Here is a 19201-nt window from a genome sequence, read left to right on the forward strand (position 1 = left end):
TAAGTAAAGTACATAAAAATCAAGGGTCTCCATATTTGGTGCTCAGCTTAGAGATATTAAAGGGCCTGATTTTCAACACTTTTAAAAAAATCTCACAAATAACATATTGAGAAAGAAGAATTAAGGATTGGCAAAGATAATGTAGGCAGCAAAAATCACCCAGATTATCATATCCTGAGACTATGAATATAAGTTTAGCAGGTCTTAACTCCTTGTAACATTCTTAAAGCTGATTTTAAAAAAGGCTGACGCTGAGCATAAATGGATCAGTACCTCCTGCAGCTAAAGGTGCTTTTACATTTTTATTTATGTTTCTGGTGCATTTTCAATATTTTCCTAAGACTTTTTCATTGAAGAGTGTAATATCTTGCTTGTTGGATGGAGCAAGTGTTTTAATATTTAACAATTCTGCATTCAGTCAATGTATTCCTTTTTTTAACTCGCAAACTTTTCCTTGTACTGTTCATTTAATACAGTATTTCTTTACAGTCTGAAATAAATTCAACACATTTGCTTTGTTTGTATTTGTAATCCTCAATTAGCATTCAGAATCATGCTTTCTCCCTTTCAACTTAGTCCCTGCAAAGTGACTTATTTGAGCAAAAGTTGCAAGTACTTGCCCCTTAGAAGACTGTTCAGTACTGTGCAAGGGCTCCACTGAACTATTAACTCAGAAGACGGATTTTATTTCTTTTAAGATAAGAAAAATGGGATGTACTGTTTTATATCTGCATCCTAAATTTATTTTCCTTTCTTTAAATTAAGGCTCAGATCTTGATGACATAGTACATTTAGGATATATTTAACTTCTCTTATATGATTAGTCCCATTGACTTATATGGGATTTTTCTGTGTATTAAAGTACTTACAGAATTTAATTAGAGAACTGGCATCTTTATGGGAAATCCCAATTTCACAAACACATGCCTAGCTTTTACTCACATGAATAGTTCCACTGAATTCATATTGGTTTCTATGGTCTATTCACATGAGCAAGACTTGAACACATGAATATTTTTGATGAATGGACAGTTTAGGAACATCTTGTAGATTATATTTTGTTATTATTTTCGAGTACATAAAGCCTAGCACATTTATTGTACATTAGAGTCTCAATTTAATCTGAAATCAACAAGAGAACTATTTTTGCCAATGGAAACGTACAGAGATATACTTTCTAATGGCAAATAGAGCTAATGCAGCACTCCCATCTGTTCACACTCCTTCAATTGGCCATTTGTGCAAACTTTAATGTGATAAAAGCATTGTATCACTGTATAAATATAGAATTATAGAAACATCAGTAGAGACTCCATAAATAAGGTTTCATGGAGAAATGCAATTAAACAAGGATCATGAACACAGTCCTGCAAGATGTTAATTGTTCTGGTCTGGTTCCAGCAAAGCAATTAAGCACTTGCTTAATTTTAAACACATAAATAGACCTACTGAAATAAATAAAACTGCTTACATGCTTAAAGTTAAGCTTGTGTTAAAGTACTTTGGTGGATTGTAGTAGAAAGCTAGAACCCTTTTTTTTTTTTTTTAACACTAAAATATTTAGTTATTAAAATGCAGGTTACTTCGAGGCGAGATAGAGATTCAGTGTTAATGTACTTGTAAAGTGGAACAATTATTTAGGAAACACATCAAATGCTGCAGTAAATATGTATTTTGTCCTAATAAATTAAGATATTTCTCTGTGGAAAATTACTTCAATGATAATGTTTTTGAAAGAACAGGACCTTAACTTCCTTTTAAATTTGCAACAATTGTCATATCATAGAGGAATAAGAATTATTTTCAGCTTGGAAAGGCTGTGTCAATAAACTCTGAATTTACAATTTATCCATTATACAGAACACTTTCATAAGTATTCTTGCCTTTTATTTCCCATTAGTTCAAGGTTTCAGCCTAATGCTAGTTTTTATACGTGTTCTGTACCATAAACTCTAAAAACAAGACATGCAAACAGTGTCAATACTGAAAGACAGTAAATGAGACTTCTGTACTAGAGTACTACTACTGAAATTCAGAGCTATTGTTTCCTTCAGGATCTATATGAATTTATCAGTGTCTACAGTCTTCAAGCTTTACAAGGTCTTCTAAAGAAATATCTTTTTCAGAAAGGCTTCTGTACATAAGATCTATAACTATCTACATATAGGTATAGATAGCTAGGCCATCTAAGCTATCCTTCTGCTCCACAGAGCATGGTTTTCCCTCCAAATTGTCTTAATGATAGAATGACATATTTAAACAAAATGTTGCAATTAGCCTGAAGTTTTCTTTTCAGATCTGAAAAAGGGATTATGTTTCTGAAAACTTGTCTGCTTTCTCCAACTGTATGATTTGATAAGACATAATTATAATTTCTCCCTCCTGAAAAGCTGCCTTACTTTTAATCTGTATGTTCTTTCAACTAATTTAACATTAATCATAAAGGACATGATTCAGTAAGACGTAGTATGAAATTTCAAGGTAGTATAATAAGATTTTCTTTAAAAAAGAATAAAGATCCTATATGGTTCCACTTTTGAAGATGAGGAAGCAAGAAGGAACTAAACAACAGTATTGAAAGCTGCTCAGTAGCATTCTTCTTATTTTTGTTGCTTTGATTGTTATTTAAGCCTCACTAAAAAAAATCTTATTTTTTTATTTCTTGTTGGTGCAATTAAAATTTTTTCACCCCTCTCCAAGCAATTAAAATTAAAAAAGGTATCACTAGTAGCTAAAAGATGCATGTGATCAAACACTGGAAAATACAATTATGGCAGGCACACAATTATTTTCTAAAATAATTCAGGGCAAGATTAAATATACTTCTGCAAGTAAGTCAGAGCAACCTGTGCATGACCAGTAGGTGTTAAAATAGCTATGCAGATGGGATTAGCAAATGTTAATTTCAGCAATGTTAAATTTATATTTCCAACTTTATTACCTCTGGACAGTCCCAAGTATTTGAATTTTCTTTGAAGTCACAAATAGCTAAGACTGAAAAATTCTGGATTCTCTTTAGCCATTGCACACAGATTCGACTATCTGTTACCCAAGTAAGCCAAGTAAAATAGTGATCACTAAAAAATAAAAGGAAAAAAGAAAGAAAGGGTGGTTATTAAAGAACAGAAATATAGAAGCATTGCTATAGATTGTATCCCTCATATTGCTCTGTGGAAGACAAAAGCAAAGCTTCCATTGTCTTAGGGATGTTTTTGTCTCCTTTGTAACAGTGTATCATATGGACAGACAGGATCAAAATACAACATTTCTAGTTAGCTTCTGATCCTTCTAGGACATGAATATGGCACTCCACTGTTTCTGTTAGAAACAGAAAACAACTCAGAGGTTCAAGCATTTAAAACAAATAGACAAAAACTTTTTTAAAAAAGAGAAGACATATTTGAAGGCACGCTACCTGGATGCTATGACTGCAGGAACTGGCACCTCCTTAGGACCAAACGCTTCAGCGTTAATAGTATTGACAATAAACACTTTAACAGTAGGATTTTTAGCCCCAGCCTTCAAAGAAAATGTAACAGGTTATTCAAATCTGGCTCTGAACAATTCAGATCAAGGAAAATTACAACACTTTTTGCAGGAAAGTAGACAGGTTACAAAATATGTATTCAGTTGAGTATGACAGGGCAAATGTGGTCTTATAAGATTGCAGAGTGACACTACAGCAGTAGTACGTTACTTAACTTTGCATCATTTCATATATGAAGAACAACACCTTTTAAACAGTCAAATCTAGTGCCTTTCTATACAGAAAACGTGCTTAATAGAAACCAGCGTTCTATTTGCTGTGTGGATCTTTGCAGCACACGCTACACTTATTGTGGCATAAAACTCCAGGAGTATATTCACATGATTGTAAGTGATCTTTGACATCCCAGCTGTGAAATAAAATGGTTTAGCTTAAACTGATTTCATGCTTGCTTATTCATTGCATACATTATTAGTTTTTTAATTCTCCTCCATGTGTGGTCTAAACCATCCAGTTTTACTTTAGAACTGTAACCAAGCTGATAGGTGAGTAACTTCTTAAGATACATTAACATGATCACTTGCAATCATATAAATATGACAAGAGTCAGGAGAGCTCTCTAATACATGCTGAAGAAATGCCAGCCCAAAACCTTCTTGCCTTAGATCTGGCACTTGAAAGCAGTTAAAATCCAAAGCCCTTTGAGATCAAAAAGCACTATGAAGTGTGCAAATAAACTGAAGCTGTCATAGGCTTTATTTTTCAAATAAAGAAGTCTCATAATCAATTTACTGTAATGAAAAATACATAGTTAACACATCACAATAAGTAAACTGAATTGAAAAAAGCAAGGCTTGATCATGCAAGCATGCACTTTTGCACATGCTTTTTACTTACATGAGTAATTCAATTTATTTCTCTGATACTATTAAATATCTACACTTTTGAATGTACCCATACGTTTCCAGAATTTGGCCCAAGTTTGTTTTCTTTCATTAATTTACGCCACAATGGATTTAACCACTGTAATACAACCATTTTTTAAGCACAGTTAATTTTATCATTGTCATAACTAATTTCTCAACAGAAAGTAAGTCAAAAGAATAAGAAAACATACCTTTGGGTATGGGATAATTATTTTTCTAGGATACTGGTCCTCACCAAAATATGAATATTCAATAACTGGTATGTCAGAATCATTGAATTGTACATATGCTAAATATTTTCCACTTGGAGACCACCACAGTGCGTATTTTGTCGCTAGCATTTCCTCTGAGGAAAAAAAAATCATTCACAATAGTTTATCATTGTAATCTATCTATCTTCTAATCTATTTTAGCATTGTACTCTTAGCAACCTAGACATGTAAAGAGTTATACTACATAAATAACACCAAACATATTGCAATACATCTCAATTCTGAAAGGCCTTAAGAACTCTCAAAACAGGCACACAGATCCCATTTAACTCACTTGGGTATTTCATGTGTGCATGTGTTTATTTTTTTAAATTTTTTTTAATGCACTGAAGTGCCAAATTTTCACCAAAAATAAAACTTCCCTTAAAACTTAATTCCCAACCACTGCCTGTGCAGCAGAAGGAAGCCCAATTTGTAAAGTTCTGATATAGTTTCAGAAACAAAAGATTCAGGATTTTGATTACACACTGTGAATACAAAATGCGGTCATTGTATGGCAAATAAAAATACGGAAATGAAGTAATCCTTAGGGCTCTAAAAATAATGTATCATCACAGCTATTTTATGATGGATTGTGAGAACCAGGTAATCTAAATAAAGCATTTAACATGTTAGTTGTTGCCCTTCAAGATTTACTTACCTTCATAGACCCAATCAGGAATCCCATTAAATATTTCATTCTGTTTTCCATCACTAGTTATTTTAATAGATGCCTCTCTTGGACTTTGTTTCAAATAGATATTATTCTGATATACATATACCTAAAGACAAGAAAATATTTCTTATGAGTATAGGCACCAATAACAGGGGTTAGCGTAAGATCTTCTGCAGTCAATGCTCTTACATTATACCAACAAGAAGACATAATGAATACAAAATGGGAAATAAATGCTACACTAAAAGCCTGTGCAAATTCTTCAGTAAATAAATTATACATTACAAGCCAAATTCTATGTTCAACTATGTCAGATTAAACCCTGAACAACTCCTTTGATTTTAATAAACTTCAGAGGATTCTGTGGCTAGCTTTGGTGTGGAAAATCATGAAAAAAAAAAAAGATCTTTGAAACTTATTCAAATTGCTGTGTTTTTTTAAGAGACCCTCAGACAAAGCGTTTTGTGATTTTTCCTTCTCGTTCCACCATAAGTAGAAGATAAAAACAAATACACAACAACTAAAAAGAAAACAACTGAACTTTTTTAAACCTGTCAAAAGGCCTAGGTGATGTGAGATGAGACAAAAAAAGCTTTTGCTCTGTCTGTTCCTTTTCTAGTAAATCAGTTACCAAAAGACAGTTCTTGCAAGAAATGCTTGCAGCCCTTGGGTATCTCTAAATTTCAAGCAAATGAATGGACATGTGGTTAAGAAACCAGCACCAGAAACATCACTTTCTTAGAAAATTATGCCTTTTGAAGCTATAAGCATTCGTTAGCAACATCAGTGTAACATTTTAACTACTTTGTGCTTTAAATGAAAACCAAAGCAATTCCTAAAGATCTCAAATACAATACAAAGACTATTGTATAAAACCATCACAGACCATTAGTACTAGGAAGATAGGAAACTACCTTCATTGTGTTCTGTCTTCAGAATTCTTGATAAAGAAAATAACAATATTTAAATTGATTGAGAGAACTAATACTCTCCTCGAACATGGAAAAATTTTCCTAATAAATTGCCCATTCATATTTAGCCCACTCCCTGGGTATTTTCTGAAATTAGTATGATGTTTAAATTTTTTTTCTTGCACAAATATTTTGTCAATACTGGATAAGTAGTTAAAAAACCACTAACTATTATTAGGCTGATGCTTTGGAACTAAAAATAAAAAAAGTTTATAAACTTGATACTATATGCAATAGGTCTATTATAATTACTGAGAAATACATACTGGCTATCAAGTAGCTATTTAATAAAAAAAAACCAACAAAAACCATTTTTTGTAATAAGAATCTTGCAGCCATTTCCTAGAGTAAAAATTTTAGAAAATATTTTAAATACTGCATCTCTAAATCTCCATAGTAAACCCATGTGTTATACAGTGTCAAAGGAAAACACACTGGTTTTCAGGCCTTGAAACTACATTTAATGCTATATACAACTATGTTGGTCAATTCTTGATAAGAGACTGGCTAGCGAACTGAAACACATAATGTAGCTGAGAACATGGATTCTTCTATTGAGACACAGACAAGTTAATCTTTAACAAGTTAAAACCATTTTCCTTGTCATTCTTGCTCACAAGCAAGGTTAATACATGCAGGCCTGTCAAAAATATGGCCTAACAAAATAATAACCAAAGGCAAATAAATGTCTTCTAGCCACACAAAGCAAAATCATTCTAGCGCTTTGTTATCTTTACTGACCAATTTGTGTCCAACGGGTGACCAGGATATATACTGAATTTTATGTGGAAGCTGATTTTCTGTTACAAAACCACTAAAAAAAGGAAAGAAGTTGAGATTGCTTTTTGTGCACAGTGCAAATGGATCATTATACTGTACATTCATATAAAATTCATGAAGGGCTATATTTTCTAACAGCTTTTTGTTTCTTGAGCAATGCAAAATTAAGGCAGGCAGTGAGTCATGCAGTAATGTGATGGTGTGCACCAGTGCTGGTAAAAGCTTGCAACTCAACCCTTTGAAAACATATTCAACAGCCTAAGAAGCCAGAGCCTTATCTCTTTCTAAATACTGCACAAGCATCTACAGTCATTTGCTTTATCTGCAGTCTGCATTACAGTCTCAGCAAGTTATTGGGAAATGTGAACTCAGGATATAGCATGCTGAGGCAAGCATAACAGCAGCAGTTACAACATTTGTTAAAGATCACGACCCACATGCAGTACCTCTCTACTCACATTAGCTTGCAGCAATCTTTTCCTGTCACCTTGAGCCAACAGTTTCCCAAGAACGGAGCAGCTCAGTGCAGCCCCTGTTGCTCAGGACTGAGAAGCATTTGGTCATGCTGCTACTTATGGCATAAAAAGGTGACTGGGGAGGCAGATGGCCTCCTTCGAACTTGGGTGGAAAGAGAAGTGGTTTGGGGAAGATCTGGGGAAGGAGACTAAATGCAATGGGAGAAGCTGTAAACTTTTGAGGAACCCAAGATGGACTGTTACAAGATCACTGGAACACTAAAGGACACGTGAGAGTTTCAGGAAAGCTAAAGATTAGATCAACCATAAAAAGGATGAATTAGACAACAGAAGGGCATGGAGATATCAGGTGTGGGACTGAAGTGGACTCAAGCAGCCAAGATAGGCTGGGAGAAAATTATGCAAAGAAGACAAAAAGACGAGAATCTTGAGTAGAAGTTTTAGGGCATGAAATATAAACCAGTCCACATAGCTGGATGAGTAGATGAAATGATTGTATGATTTTCTTAGAGGCCATTTTTTTCAAGCAAACAAGTAAACTGACAGGTTCAGGCAAAAGCAAAGCAGGGTGGTAGTCACATTACTACAGAGTTTTTCAGTGGAAATCCTTGCAAGCACATCCATAGCTCTCTATAAGAAATATCAGGCCTTACCCATATATGAGATCATAAATGTGGTATGATGCTGTATAAGAGTATCTCCACAGCTGCAAAAATTAAGCAAGAAAACAATATTATTAACTTGGAAAAAGATAATCTAATTAAAAATAATCAGCTGCCTTTTCATAGCCTACCCCTTTCTCAGGAAAGTACCAAGAAACATTTATTCATGGCAACCAGAATCAACAAAATATTAAATGAAACCAAACATTTCATTAAGCGAGATATTAAAATAATTACCTTTGAATAATTGCTTTCCAGAGCTATGAAATATTTGTCTGATGACAACACATAATTTGAAGCATTAACCTGTTTCTGAAAGATTAAGAAGTAGATTAGATTATAGTAAAAAAACTTTAAATAAGGATTTGATGAGTCAGGTTTTAATCCACTCACTTTTAAACTGGTACTTGAAACGCAACTGCATTTTGCTGCCTTTTTATTAATTGAAAAGGTACGTACCATTGTGCTGTTAGTCATGATGGTAGTTGGGTAGTTCATTTCAACATTGTAAAGAATAATATCATCTTCTGCAGACTGATGAAGATATTCATTATCTTTATAAACAAGATAAAAGGGCTGTTACCTTGCACAGAAGATACTATAGAACAGATCCGTTTATCAAAGTATTCACACTCCTGTCAGTGAATAGATTTTGAGCAAGTATCTTTTCGCATCTACATAAAAATCTTTTTCTTCTAATGATGACAAGGTACAGAGTTATCAACAAACTGTCTTCAGGGTTCTTGAGTATGTTCTCAATTTTACACACTGCACACAGAATCAGCTAGTTAGCTTTATAATTAAATGCCGGATTTTATTCTCAGTAATGTCTGATCAAGAATACCAGGGATAGACCCATTAGAAGGTCAGTATCACAATGTAAATGTTTTAAAGAAAACATTCAAGATCTTTGCTTATAATTTCACCGGAACGTTCTCGTTTGTACAGATTCCGCAGGTAACAGCAGTACCATGTAACTGACACTACATAAACGACACTGCCTTACTCACACAAGTCCTACAAAGCGAGGGTGAGTGGCCTTCAATGAGAATGGAATTTAACCCTACCTGTGCTCAAGAGCATAGTTTGGTAGAGAATGAAGATCAGAATTTTAGTTTCACATCATTATTTTTACTGCTATAAAGAGAGAGAAGGAGTAACATACTTGGTGTAGCTAAAGAGAGAGAGACTTTAACAGTTTAAAAGCAGCCTGAAACATTGTATAAGGTGTTCATTTTTAGGAAATTAGATCACTGGTGGATCTTTTGAGCACACTTCTATGATATGTGTAACAGCATTTGTGGTGATCTCAGGCCCCCTTAGGAAGAGATACTCAATTTTAACTCCCCGCTTGGGAGGAGGCATATGGAATGCTGTAGGCATGACTATCTATGGAATCTGTGGCATGACTTTTGCGTGAGTTTTGTGACTGTTAAGAGGAAAGATAAGTCTAAGTGAGAAGGATATAAAGAGGGAAGGAGAATGTTAGGTTTAGCCAATATGCTGCCTACATACTTCAGACAGAATTCTAACAAATGGTGACCTAATTTTTAAATCGTAGAAGTGATGTCAACATACTTCAAATTGTTAATTGTAAAACTTGAACTGCTGCTAGCAATGTCCTGGAACGTTCAGTTCAGTTCTAAAATTGTGGGTTAAAACTAACTTGGTAAGACTCATGTGAACGGTACTACGTTTCTTGTCTCTAGTCAGAGAAGAATAATTGCTTGAGGCAGTGCATAGATGGGAGTGGTAGTAGTGTGTGTTCTGGAATGCAATCCAATCCAGCTCAAGCCTTTTGGTGCTGCTGCAATTCAATGATAACCAGCCTAGTATTTCAGCCACACACAGACACGTGTATCAGCAGCAATTAACTTCATGTCTTTATCTTCTACCTTAAGGAACTTGCTTAGAAACTCAACCTAATTTTCTATGCAATGCATTCGAACTCAGGAATTTCAGGAGTGTCAGCATTTCCTTAAATGAGATAAAAACAGTTGGGCTCATTGTGGAGCTAGGTACTACTGAAAACAAAGAAGAATGGGCCTCAAGACAGGCTACCTCAATCATTACAAATGGTAAGTGAAAAAGTTCCGTGACAAACACAAAAAAGGAGATTGCTTAAGAAATGACTGACACTGACATATTTCTTTCACTTGCTGCAATGAATATGACAGTAAAATAAACAAAACACTGAAGGCCTCTGTAAAATTATAGTTTATACTTGACTCAAACATGTCTGTTGAAACATCAAATACCTGGAATTTCTAGAATGACTGACAGAAGAGTAAATTTCAACCATAAGTTTTGACTAGCAGATCGTTTAATTTCTTAGTTAGCATTCATTCACAGTAAAGCTGGAAGAAAAACACATTTCTGAGTCTGTGTAAAACAGTCTGGAAATACATATTAGAAAGACTTACGTACATTTGAGAAAAGGTTTTAGTTACCTGACACCCAATATGGAAAAAATGTTTTATATTGGAAGTTTCCATTCAAATAATCCTCCAACGTAAGAGCTCTGGGACCATCATCTGTGATGACAACTAAGAATAAGACAGAAAGTTTCTGTTAAGGCAATGCTGTGAGGTGGGGGAAAAAAAAAAAAAGTAGTAGTAATTACTAGTCCAACATTCCTTTTTTCTATATTTAGCACCAGGGAACAGTGAGGATAGCATAATCCTGGAGGTATGCAGAGAGTAGGCACAGCAGAAATGAAAGTTCTCTGTTACTGTTCTAAGGTCCTTCATCCTCTGAAAGACTCACCTTTAGGAATACAAAATTAGAAACTAGACAAACTAATTTATTTCACCCAATCATTTATTCACTCAGACGTATTTACTTGTAGAACCTGGGAGTCCAAGAAAAGCATTTTCCACACAAAAGCATGTGTTTCATGAACTTGTGTGGTATGTAGGTATGTCCCTATTTTAATAGGGACCTGCATGTATTCAGCAGAAAGTCAAACAACAGGATGTGCATACAAACCCCTACTGCCAAATTTCATAAATGCCTCATCAACCAGTGTTAGAAGATGGATATAAGGCTTGCAAAATAATCATCATCCACATATATTTCTTAGTAGCCACATGAAAGAAATAGATGAAGGTATGCAGGTAAAAATAATGCTGAATGAGTGAACCCAAACTTCAACTTTTTATTTAATGCTGCAAAAGAAAATTGGCAATGATTCTGGAGAGAAGACAGGTACTCTGATATTTGATTTCTAAGCAGATCAGATAGTCGCATAAAAATAATGCACAAAATTGTGGCTGATTTTGTGGCTCTTGACTGACTATGTTTCTTCCCAAAGCTAAACACCTTAAGCTAGGGCAGATTCTAAAAACAAAATTTAAGGACAATCACCTGGATGAGAAGAGGTTAATGCTGAAAATGCGGGCTTGCTAAGTGCATGGAAATGAAAAATTCAATTATAAAAATATAATAAAAAGCAAAAAAGAAAAACTATGCAGTTCACAAGAGAAAGAGTACTCAAAATATTTAATCCTCAAAAGACACAGGAACATTTCTGATAAAGGCCAGTTTTTAAAGTTCAGTACCATAATAATGGCAGCTTTTAAGTCTAGGCATTCTGGATTCTACGCTTTTCTCCTTTAAAATCAAGGGGGCTTTTGCCATGGTCTTCAGAGGTAGCAGGGATGTCGCTCTGCAGCCTAGTAGATCTCTGCCATTTCCGCTGTTTGTTCCTTCAGAGATCTCAAATGACATCAGATAATCAAGATGACTCATTGCCCTCAGGTTTCATATCATGCTCCATCACTTCCTTATTACAGCTGCCCTCTCTGTTATGGTCACACTGACTTCCTCGGAAATGTTTCTTCATATTCTCTTCTATGGTACTTTGTAATGATAATACATGTTTTCTTCTGCTAAGTGACTATTACTTACTGTAGAATACACATGTCAGGTTGACTGTTGACACTAGCCTTGTCTGCACTAATGCAAAAGAAAGCTGTCATAAGAAATAAAACTGAATGCCAATCCATAGGCAAAAACTTAGCAGTATAAACTCTGAGCTAGCAATATGTCCAGAAAATATCCCAAGAAGTTCAATACGAAGTTAATTCCTCTTGCTAATACCATGACTGTATATTAGAGATCCTTGATACATTAATGATAAGCACAAAAGATGGCAAACTCTTAAAAAAATGCATAGAAAATAATTCCAAAGAAGAATCCACTTCTATTTACATTGAGTGATGATTACTTATCATCAAAAGAAATCCACTGTTAAGATCTATTTCCATGGTTGTGTGTATAGGAGGCTTAAATTTGCAGTCCTGTTCGATACCTTAATCTGGTAAAATTTCCTAGTTCCTTCTCTCAGCTTAGGAGAATTTTTTACTAAAAAGACAAGTAATATCACAAATGTCTCATCTCTGGTCTAATTTTCACAGCTCTAATTTAAACCTTTACTCTGTAAGCCATCTCACCCTTACATACTTAATATTCTGTGATAATTTATTATGACTGCTAATGATTTTCAAAATGTGTCCACTCCTATCTGAATTTCTACCAATGGACTGCAAAAATTCTGAACACAACTATTTCTTACTTGATTACTTATAATTTTGAATGCTTGTTTCTAGGCAACAGAATACATATTTAAATGCTTTAATTAAAAGCAGCATCTTTAATTGTTTCCTATAATTGTTGCAGATTCGTTCTTCTGTAATTAAACACTGGTTCAGTAATAGTATTCGAAATCTCTGCTCACAGAACAGACCCTAACATGAAAAGTACTTTCCATGTCTGTAGCACTATAAAGACATTGATTTGGATGGCTGTTGGTAGGCTTGGTAAGTTCTTTCCTTGTGTTTCGTTTCTCTATGAAATAACAAAGATAAAAAAAGGTGCCCAGGGACAAAAAGGAAGCGAATAGCAGAGCCAACCACAGAAATGAAAGCTTACCAAATTTCAGCTTTGCTCTTTTCCCTTCATCACCCCACTGTCTCAGTTTTAATCCTTTGTTGTCCATCTGCATTCATTTACAGGGTACAGTTCTGTATTTCTCTGTGCACTGAATGGGTTATTTTGCTTCACAGTGGAACTTGCTTTATATATTCCATGATCGTAATTACTCACTCATGCATTTGACCGTATTTGACATACATGTATAATTGTGGTGATAAAAGCCTGTAAGCACCTATTAATTGTCACTGGCTTTATGCAGATACCTTCTCTTTTACTGTTCAGTTAATTGTTGTGAGAGAGCTTAATAAAACACAGAAAGCAGAACTTTCAATTATATTAAACCGATCAACTTTATGCCAACACCAACCCATCACTCTGAAATTCTGTTTGTATTATGAGGATTATTCCCTTTCAAAGATTGGATGTGGGTAGACCAACACAACCCCTGCTTTAGATTTCATAGCCCTGCTGACTTATTCCACAATATGGTCTAACGCGCATCCATATAAATTGTGTCTACTCCTGCCAAATTAAACCAAGCGTACATAATAATCAGAAAGCATTCTGGTTTCTGTATTTGTTATTTTTATATATGTAGCTGTATATATCTATTTTATACTTATTTATGTTTTTAATATATATATATTTTTATATGTATTTTATTTAGCATCCACTGCTACACAGCAAATAGATGACTTGCCAAAAGAAAACTGGTTAGCATCTTGGGACAGCCAGCTTGCAGATGGTATTATATTCTACTTCTGGACTAGAATTTCCATTCTCATCTCTTCAGGCTGATGCTGAATAGCTAAAGCACGAGCTCCTTCAACATGTGCAGGAAGACAGCCTTCCACTTGAGGAAACCACAGCCCAGTTCAACATCAGAAATTAATTCCAACACTCCTGGTCCTGCTCCAGAACTTCTGGTCACACTCAGCTCCACATCAGCTGAATCTGCTTTTCCATACCTCCATTACATTCAGTCATTTTTTGTGAGGTGTGCCACTGCTTTCTTAGTGAAGGTTACTTCAAAAACACCCTTTGGAATGAGAAGAAAGGATAAAGTCTGAACAAGTCATGTTTCGCAGTATGATCCAGCTCTTGTTACTGGTAGGAACAGAAACTGTGTATAGAAAGCTACAGCATCTAGAATAAGAATGGTTTAGTTTACTACTGACTCTAATATCTCTACTGCATAAGTGTCCAGGACAGGAAAAAGCCTCTCTCTAATGATACACTGAGAAAGAATCATTACAATCCCTTTCAGTTATTGAAAATTAAGTTTTCAGAAAATATATTTATAAAGAAAAGCTAGTATAAAAATTTACCTTAGATCACAGCCATCACATATTATTTCTAAGCATAGACTTGGAGAGGTAAGCTGTTGTGGTAACCCCTTTAAATTAGTCCTAAAGCAGAGTATTTATTCTGCCACCAGCATGTGAATAAGCACAGAAAACTAATAGAGCCTGTTTTGCATAAGCCATTTCATGCTGATTTAAGAATCTAAGTGACAAAAGAGTTTCTTCAAAGCACTAGTCAGGTTTGGAAAGAAAAGGCCTACCCAACCCCACAGTCCTAGGAGTGTTGTCAAAGACCATAGCTGCACCAGTGTACCAGACTGAACCCTGTTAAGGGAATATAAACTAATGAAGCATATTAGTTTTTGAAAACTTATCTAGAAAGATTTTTGTATGAATTCCTACCAATTTTTATGCAATCTAAAGCACCAAACAGAAGAGGTATGAATTAGCCTAATCCATTTTAATATTGTTTTTTATTACTCTGTTCTAATAACCTTATGATAGCTCTGGGCCACCAGTGTACAGATCACTGTAGCTAGGTTTACACTATTACTTAGACCTGAGCCTGAACTCATAGCTAAGACTGAACCACCAGATTTTGGTGGAAGCACACTGTCACAGTAATCTACTGATTTTCAATTACAAGAAACTTAGCATCAGCTGAAAGTTTATAATCTCTAATTGTCACTTGCCAATTTTGATAGATGGCCAAGAAGATGAGAATTTCTCTTTATTTCTGTTTTAAGTCAAATATCCAGGCACCCATTTCAATGAGAAAGCAGCAACTAACAGCACCAGCTGAATTCAGTGCCAGCAACTGAATTCCTGTCTGGAAGCATTTTTCTTCCACTCCACAATGATGGAAGCCACCCTGTTCTTTGCATCAGAACACAGGGAGGCATTTATTGAATCAGAAAATGGATTTGGCTGGGGTGTAGCAAAGACCACCACCAGTTCCTAAGAAACGGGCTGCTCACCACTTCTGGCTGAGAAATATGCCCTATGACCTAATCTGCAACATCAGAGAACCAAGGCCTTGGTCTCAGGCCTAGGTCAAGTGTACAATGGGAACAGAAACACTGACAGGCAGGATTCTGGATAGTCATTAAAAATAGCAGAAGAAAAGATTAATTTGGAGCCTAAGCAATACATCCAGTTAATTGTAACTCTGCCTGTGGTTCCACTATTGCTTTTCAACTGCAGACAGGTATTTTCTTTCTTGTTTATGCTGCAGAAGAACAGGACTACGTACACCACTGTACAAGTGAAAAGAACCTTTCTGAACTGTTTAGAGTGGGTTATCATAGCTGGGTTATTATAGTAAGGTAAATCACACAGCACATTGCTAACTCAAAGAAATGTCAAAAACTGACACTAATTTCTTAGGCACAGACGCCATGCACTATTTTGAGATTGTCCACCTTGCTCTTCTCAGCCCCACAGAAATTGTGTAATAACCGCAACTAAGTATTTCCCCCTTACTACCCTCACTAAGCAGAAAATTATTTTCCAGTATAACTTCTGAGAATTTTTCACATTTTTATACTGTTCCATGTGTAAACCAAAACCAGCTCTCACATTTTGAGAAGTCTGAAGAACATGAAATTACTAGAAACTTAGCAGACAAAACCAGAACTAAATATTTCTTCCAGTTCTTTCAGAATTACAGATGACATTTCTCTTTGCTGATTTCTTAAACAGAAATTTAGTCAGTCTGTGTCTATACATTTCTCATATGCAATTAATTGTCTTTCTAAATTGCCACATCCTTCCAGTTAAGCAGTAGTAGAGGTGGAATGTACAAAAACCATTCCACCTCTGTGGCTATTTCCTGTCTGTCTTCGACTTGCAAAATTTGTAACTGCAAAATTAATTTATATTTCTTCCTTTTACAGCTGATCAGTAGACTACTAAGAATGCAAAAAGGTTTAGGCATTTAAACAGATAACTGCAACACTTGCAGTTCCACCTGAGAATAAGAGGCCATAATCAGACATGTTCAACATGATTGTGTTCAACATAATTGTGTATTCCACAATTGTCTAAAATGCTCCTTCAAAAGCATTCTGTAAAGTAAGATAAATTCTTTATCATCCCACTGGATCTAAATGTCACGTCTGATATGACTGGTTACCAAACTGCTATTCCAAGAAACCATAGAGATGAAAAGAGTTCTTCATAATGGCTCAGGCACTGAAGATACTCGGACTAAGACCAGTGAGCTGGTATGTGATAACTTCAGAAGGGAAAAATATATTCATTTCCTCCTACAGTACCTTCCATGATCTTTAGCAACTTCTTCAGGCTGCCAAACCAATCCTTGGACTCCAGCCTCTTTGTTTCCTCACTTCTCTTTTTTATTTAAAACTCATAAAAATATTCTGCTCTGTTTTAACACGCAGACTTGGTATGAGTAAGTCTGACTTGATACCATACATTTATCTAGTAATGAAAGCTCAGATTTGACCATGCTTAAGCTAGCCAAAAAATCTGGCACCTCATCATTGACAGTAAAAGTCAAACCTATCACTCTGAGGTGGTATCTCTTCCCAGCACTGCCTCCCACCTTGATATAATCTGTCCTCATGTTCACATGCTGCTTAACAGAATCAACCCTAACTGCTTCAGAAACCTCCAACCCCTCTCTCAACGAAACAAGCCACAATAACCATATTCTACAGAAATATCAGGTAGGAAAGAGATTTCACCTTTCACAAAACCTGCATATTAACTACAAACTTAACTTTCACAAGACTTAAGCAGATAGCTGATTTTATAACATTTAGTTGTAAATGCAAAACTGATTTCTTCATCTCAGTCACCCTGTCAACACATGAACAAAGAATAATAATAGAAAAAAACCCCCTTTAAATAGATACTGTTACTGGAATATATGCTTTTTATTACTATTTTAATTACTTCAGAGGTATTCAATTAATCTGCTATAGTGAAAAGGCTATGTAAATACTTATATTGCCCTTACTACACCTCTCATAGAAAAAAATTACCATCAAGTCAGTGCCACTCAGGCTCTAAATTTCAAACCACACTCGCTTCAAACTTTACTGGAGGACTCAGCAGACCATACTGTGTTGATTTACCTACAGCTGGCATAATAATACTACAGCAAACTATGCATCCCTATTTTATACAATGCTGACTTTAATTTTCAAATACAATCTTAAATATGTTCACAAACAATTCATCATACCCTACTTACAACAAAATGTTTAACTTGTAATTGGATAGAGAACTTCTGTAATTATTACACAGCCATTTAAAACCAAATAGAAGTTCACCAAGCTAAAGGAAATTACTAACAATTTGTGAGAGTCTCCTAATCCCTAACACAAAAAATAACAAAATACAAGGAGATCTGAGAATTATTTTTGCAGTCCTGTCTAAGAACATTATATATCATGCACAATAAAGTTAATTCAGGTGCATTTCACTTCAAGAAGTTCCTTGTTTCAACATCTGTTGCCATTTCAATCCTACCTTCAGGATATTTCATCTGTCAGTACATTTCTGTAAAGTGACAAAGCCATAACAATTCTGACAGGATAATCCTAAAGGTGATTTGTCAAACTTTTGTGAACTTTAGAAGCCATAGTAGCTAAAGACATTGTGTTTTACACTACATTAGATTACAAATGCCTTACCTCTTGATGGAAGCAGTATAATACACATAAGTAATAAGGAAAGCAAAAGGCATATAACCACGCCAAATATGATTTTTAGCCGGGTCTGCAGGACAGAAACAAACAATAACAATAATTACATTTCTAATATTGCCTGAAGAATAATTCTATGGCTTGTAAATAATTAAATCCTCCCACTCTCTCTAACTGCTGTAATCCGTCCAAGCAACAAGCAAAAATGTCCCTGCAGTACATTTGAAAAGACTTCCCTTTCCTTTTTCTTTAAAACAAATACTTTCACATCAGAGCCTGGCCTTGTGCAATAGCTGACAGTTTAAAAAAACAGATGTAAATGTTACCAAAAGCTGAATTCAGCAGCATACAGACCTTCATTTTCCTGCCGTATTCTAAAAGAATGTAAATTCTCTCTTCTGGGTGTTGGTCAGTGGATCTAGGAGAGGAGTTTGAAAAGGCAGTGTCTGTTTTCACAGTTGGAGGCCAAACCTCTGGCAGACTTTTTTTTTTTCCTACATACTTTTGAAAACTGTGCCAAATTTCAAAGGGTTTCCATAAAATTAGAAACAGGCTTTCGGGGAAGTTCTTGAACCAGAAATGGACAGTGGGTGGCTATAGGGGTGGTGATTATATACTTCCCATCAATGTGAGCTGTAACCAACATCTGCTTACACTAACTTAAGGGTTTTATGACTCAACAGTTACTTGATATGTACTATTTTTCTCTGAAAAGTATCTACTGTGTATTTTGGCAATCCTCACATTCTCAGGACACAGTCATGACCTTATTTCTACTCTCTACAGAGAAATTTAAAGAAAATCCAATAGCTTTATTGTTTATATATAATTCATGTATGTTTACTTCTGAAATAATAAATGATGGCGTAAGAATGCAAAACAAGAAGCAGAAACAGATATCATTTAATGGCTTCCACATGTGAGGAGAACTACTTTTTTTTCTCAGAGAAACTATAAACTGCTATAGGCTATGTAACAGAGCTTAGAGAAGTAAGTATCTACTGGCCCAGTGCAAATTCTGAAATACTGCTTAAACCACCAATTGCACATATTTTATTT

General features: G+C 35.0%; 1 protein-coding gene across 1 annotated transcript in view; it reads right to left on the reverse strand.

The window, feature by feature from the left end:
• Positions 1-18228, reverse strand: part of LOC142083547 (prolyl endopeptidase FAP-like) — a 42686-nt gene extending 24458 nt beyond the window's left edge. The window contains exons 1-10 of the mRNA XM_075153092.1: positions 18131-18228; positions 10680-10775; positions 8689-8783; positions 8467-8541; positions 8221-8273; positions 7053-7125; positions 5326-5446; positions 4605-4759; positions 3416-3519; positions 2942-3077 (exon numbers count right to left, since the gene is read on the reverse strand). Coding sequence (XP_075009193.1) covers positions 2942-3077; positions 3416-3519; positions 4605-4759; positions 5326-5446; positions 7053-7125; positions 8221-8273; positions 8467-8541; positions 8689-8783; positions 10680-10775; positions 18131-18158 — 936 coding nt within the window. The 5' untranslated portion in view covers positions 18159-18228. The remainder of the gene's footprint in view (positions 1-2941; positions 3078-3415; positions 3520-4604; positions 4760-5325; positions 5447-7052; positions 7126-8220; positions 8274-8466; positions 8542-8688; positions 8784-10679; positions 10776-18130) is intronic.
• Between the last annotated feature and the right edge of the window lie 973 nt (positions 18229-19201).

This window comes from Calonectris borealis, chromosome 6 (genome assembly GCF_964195595.1).
Source record: "Calonectris borealis chromosome 6, bCalBor7.hap1.2, whole genome shotgun sequence".
In the NCBI taxonomy this organism is placed as follows: Eukaryota; Metazoa; Chordata; class Aves; order Procellariiformes; family Procellariidae; genus Calonectris; species Calonectris borealis.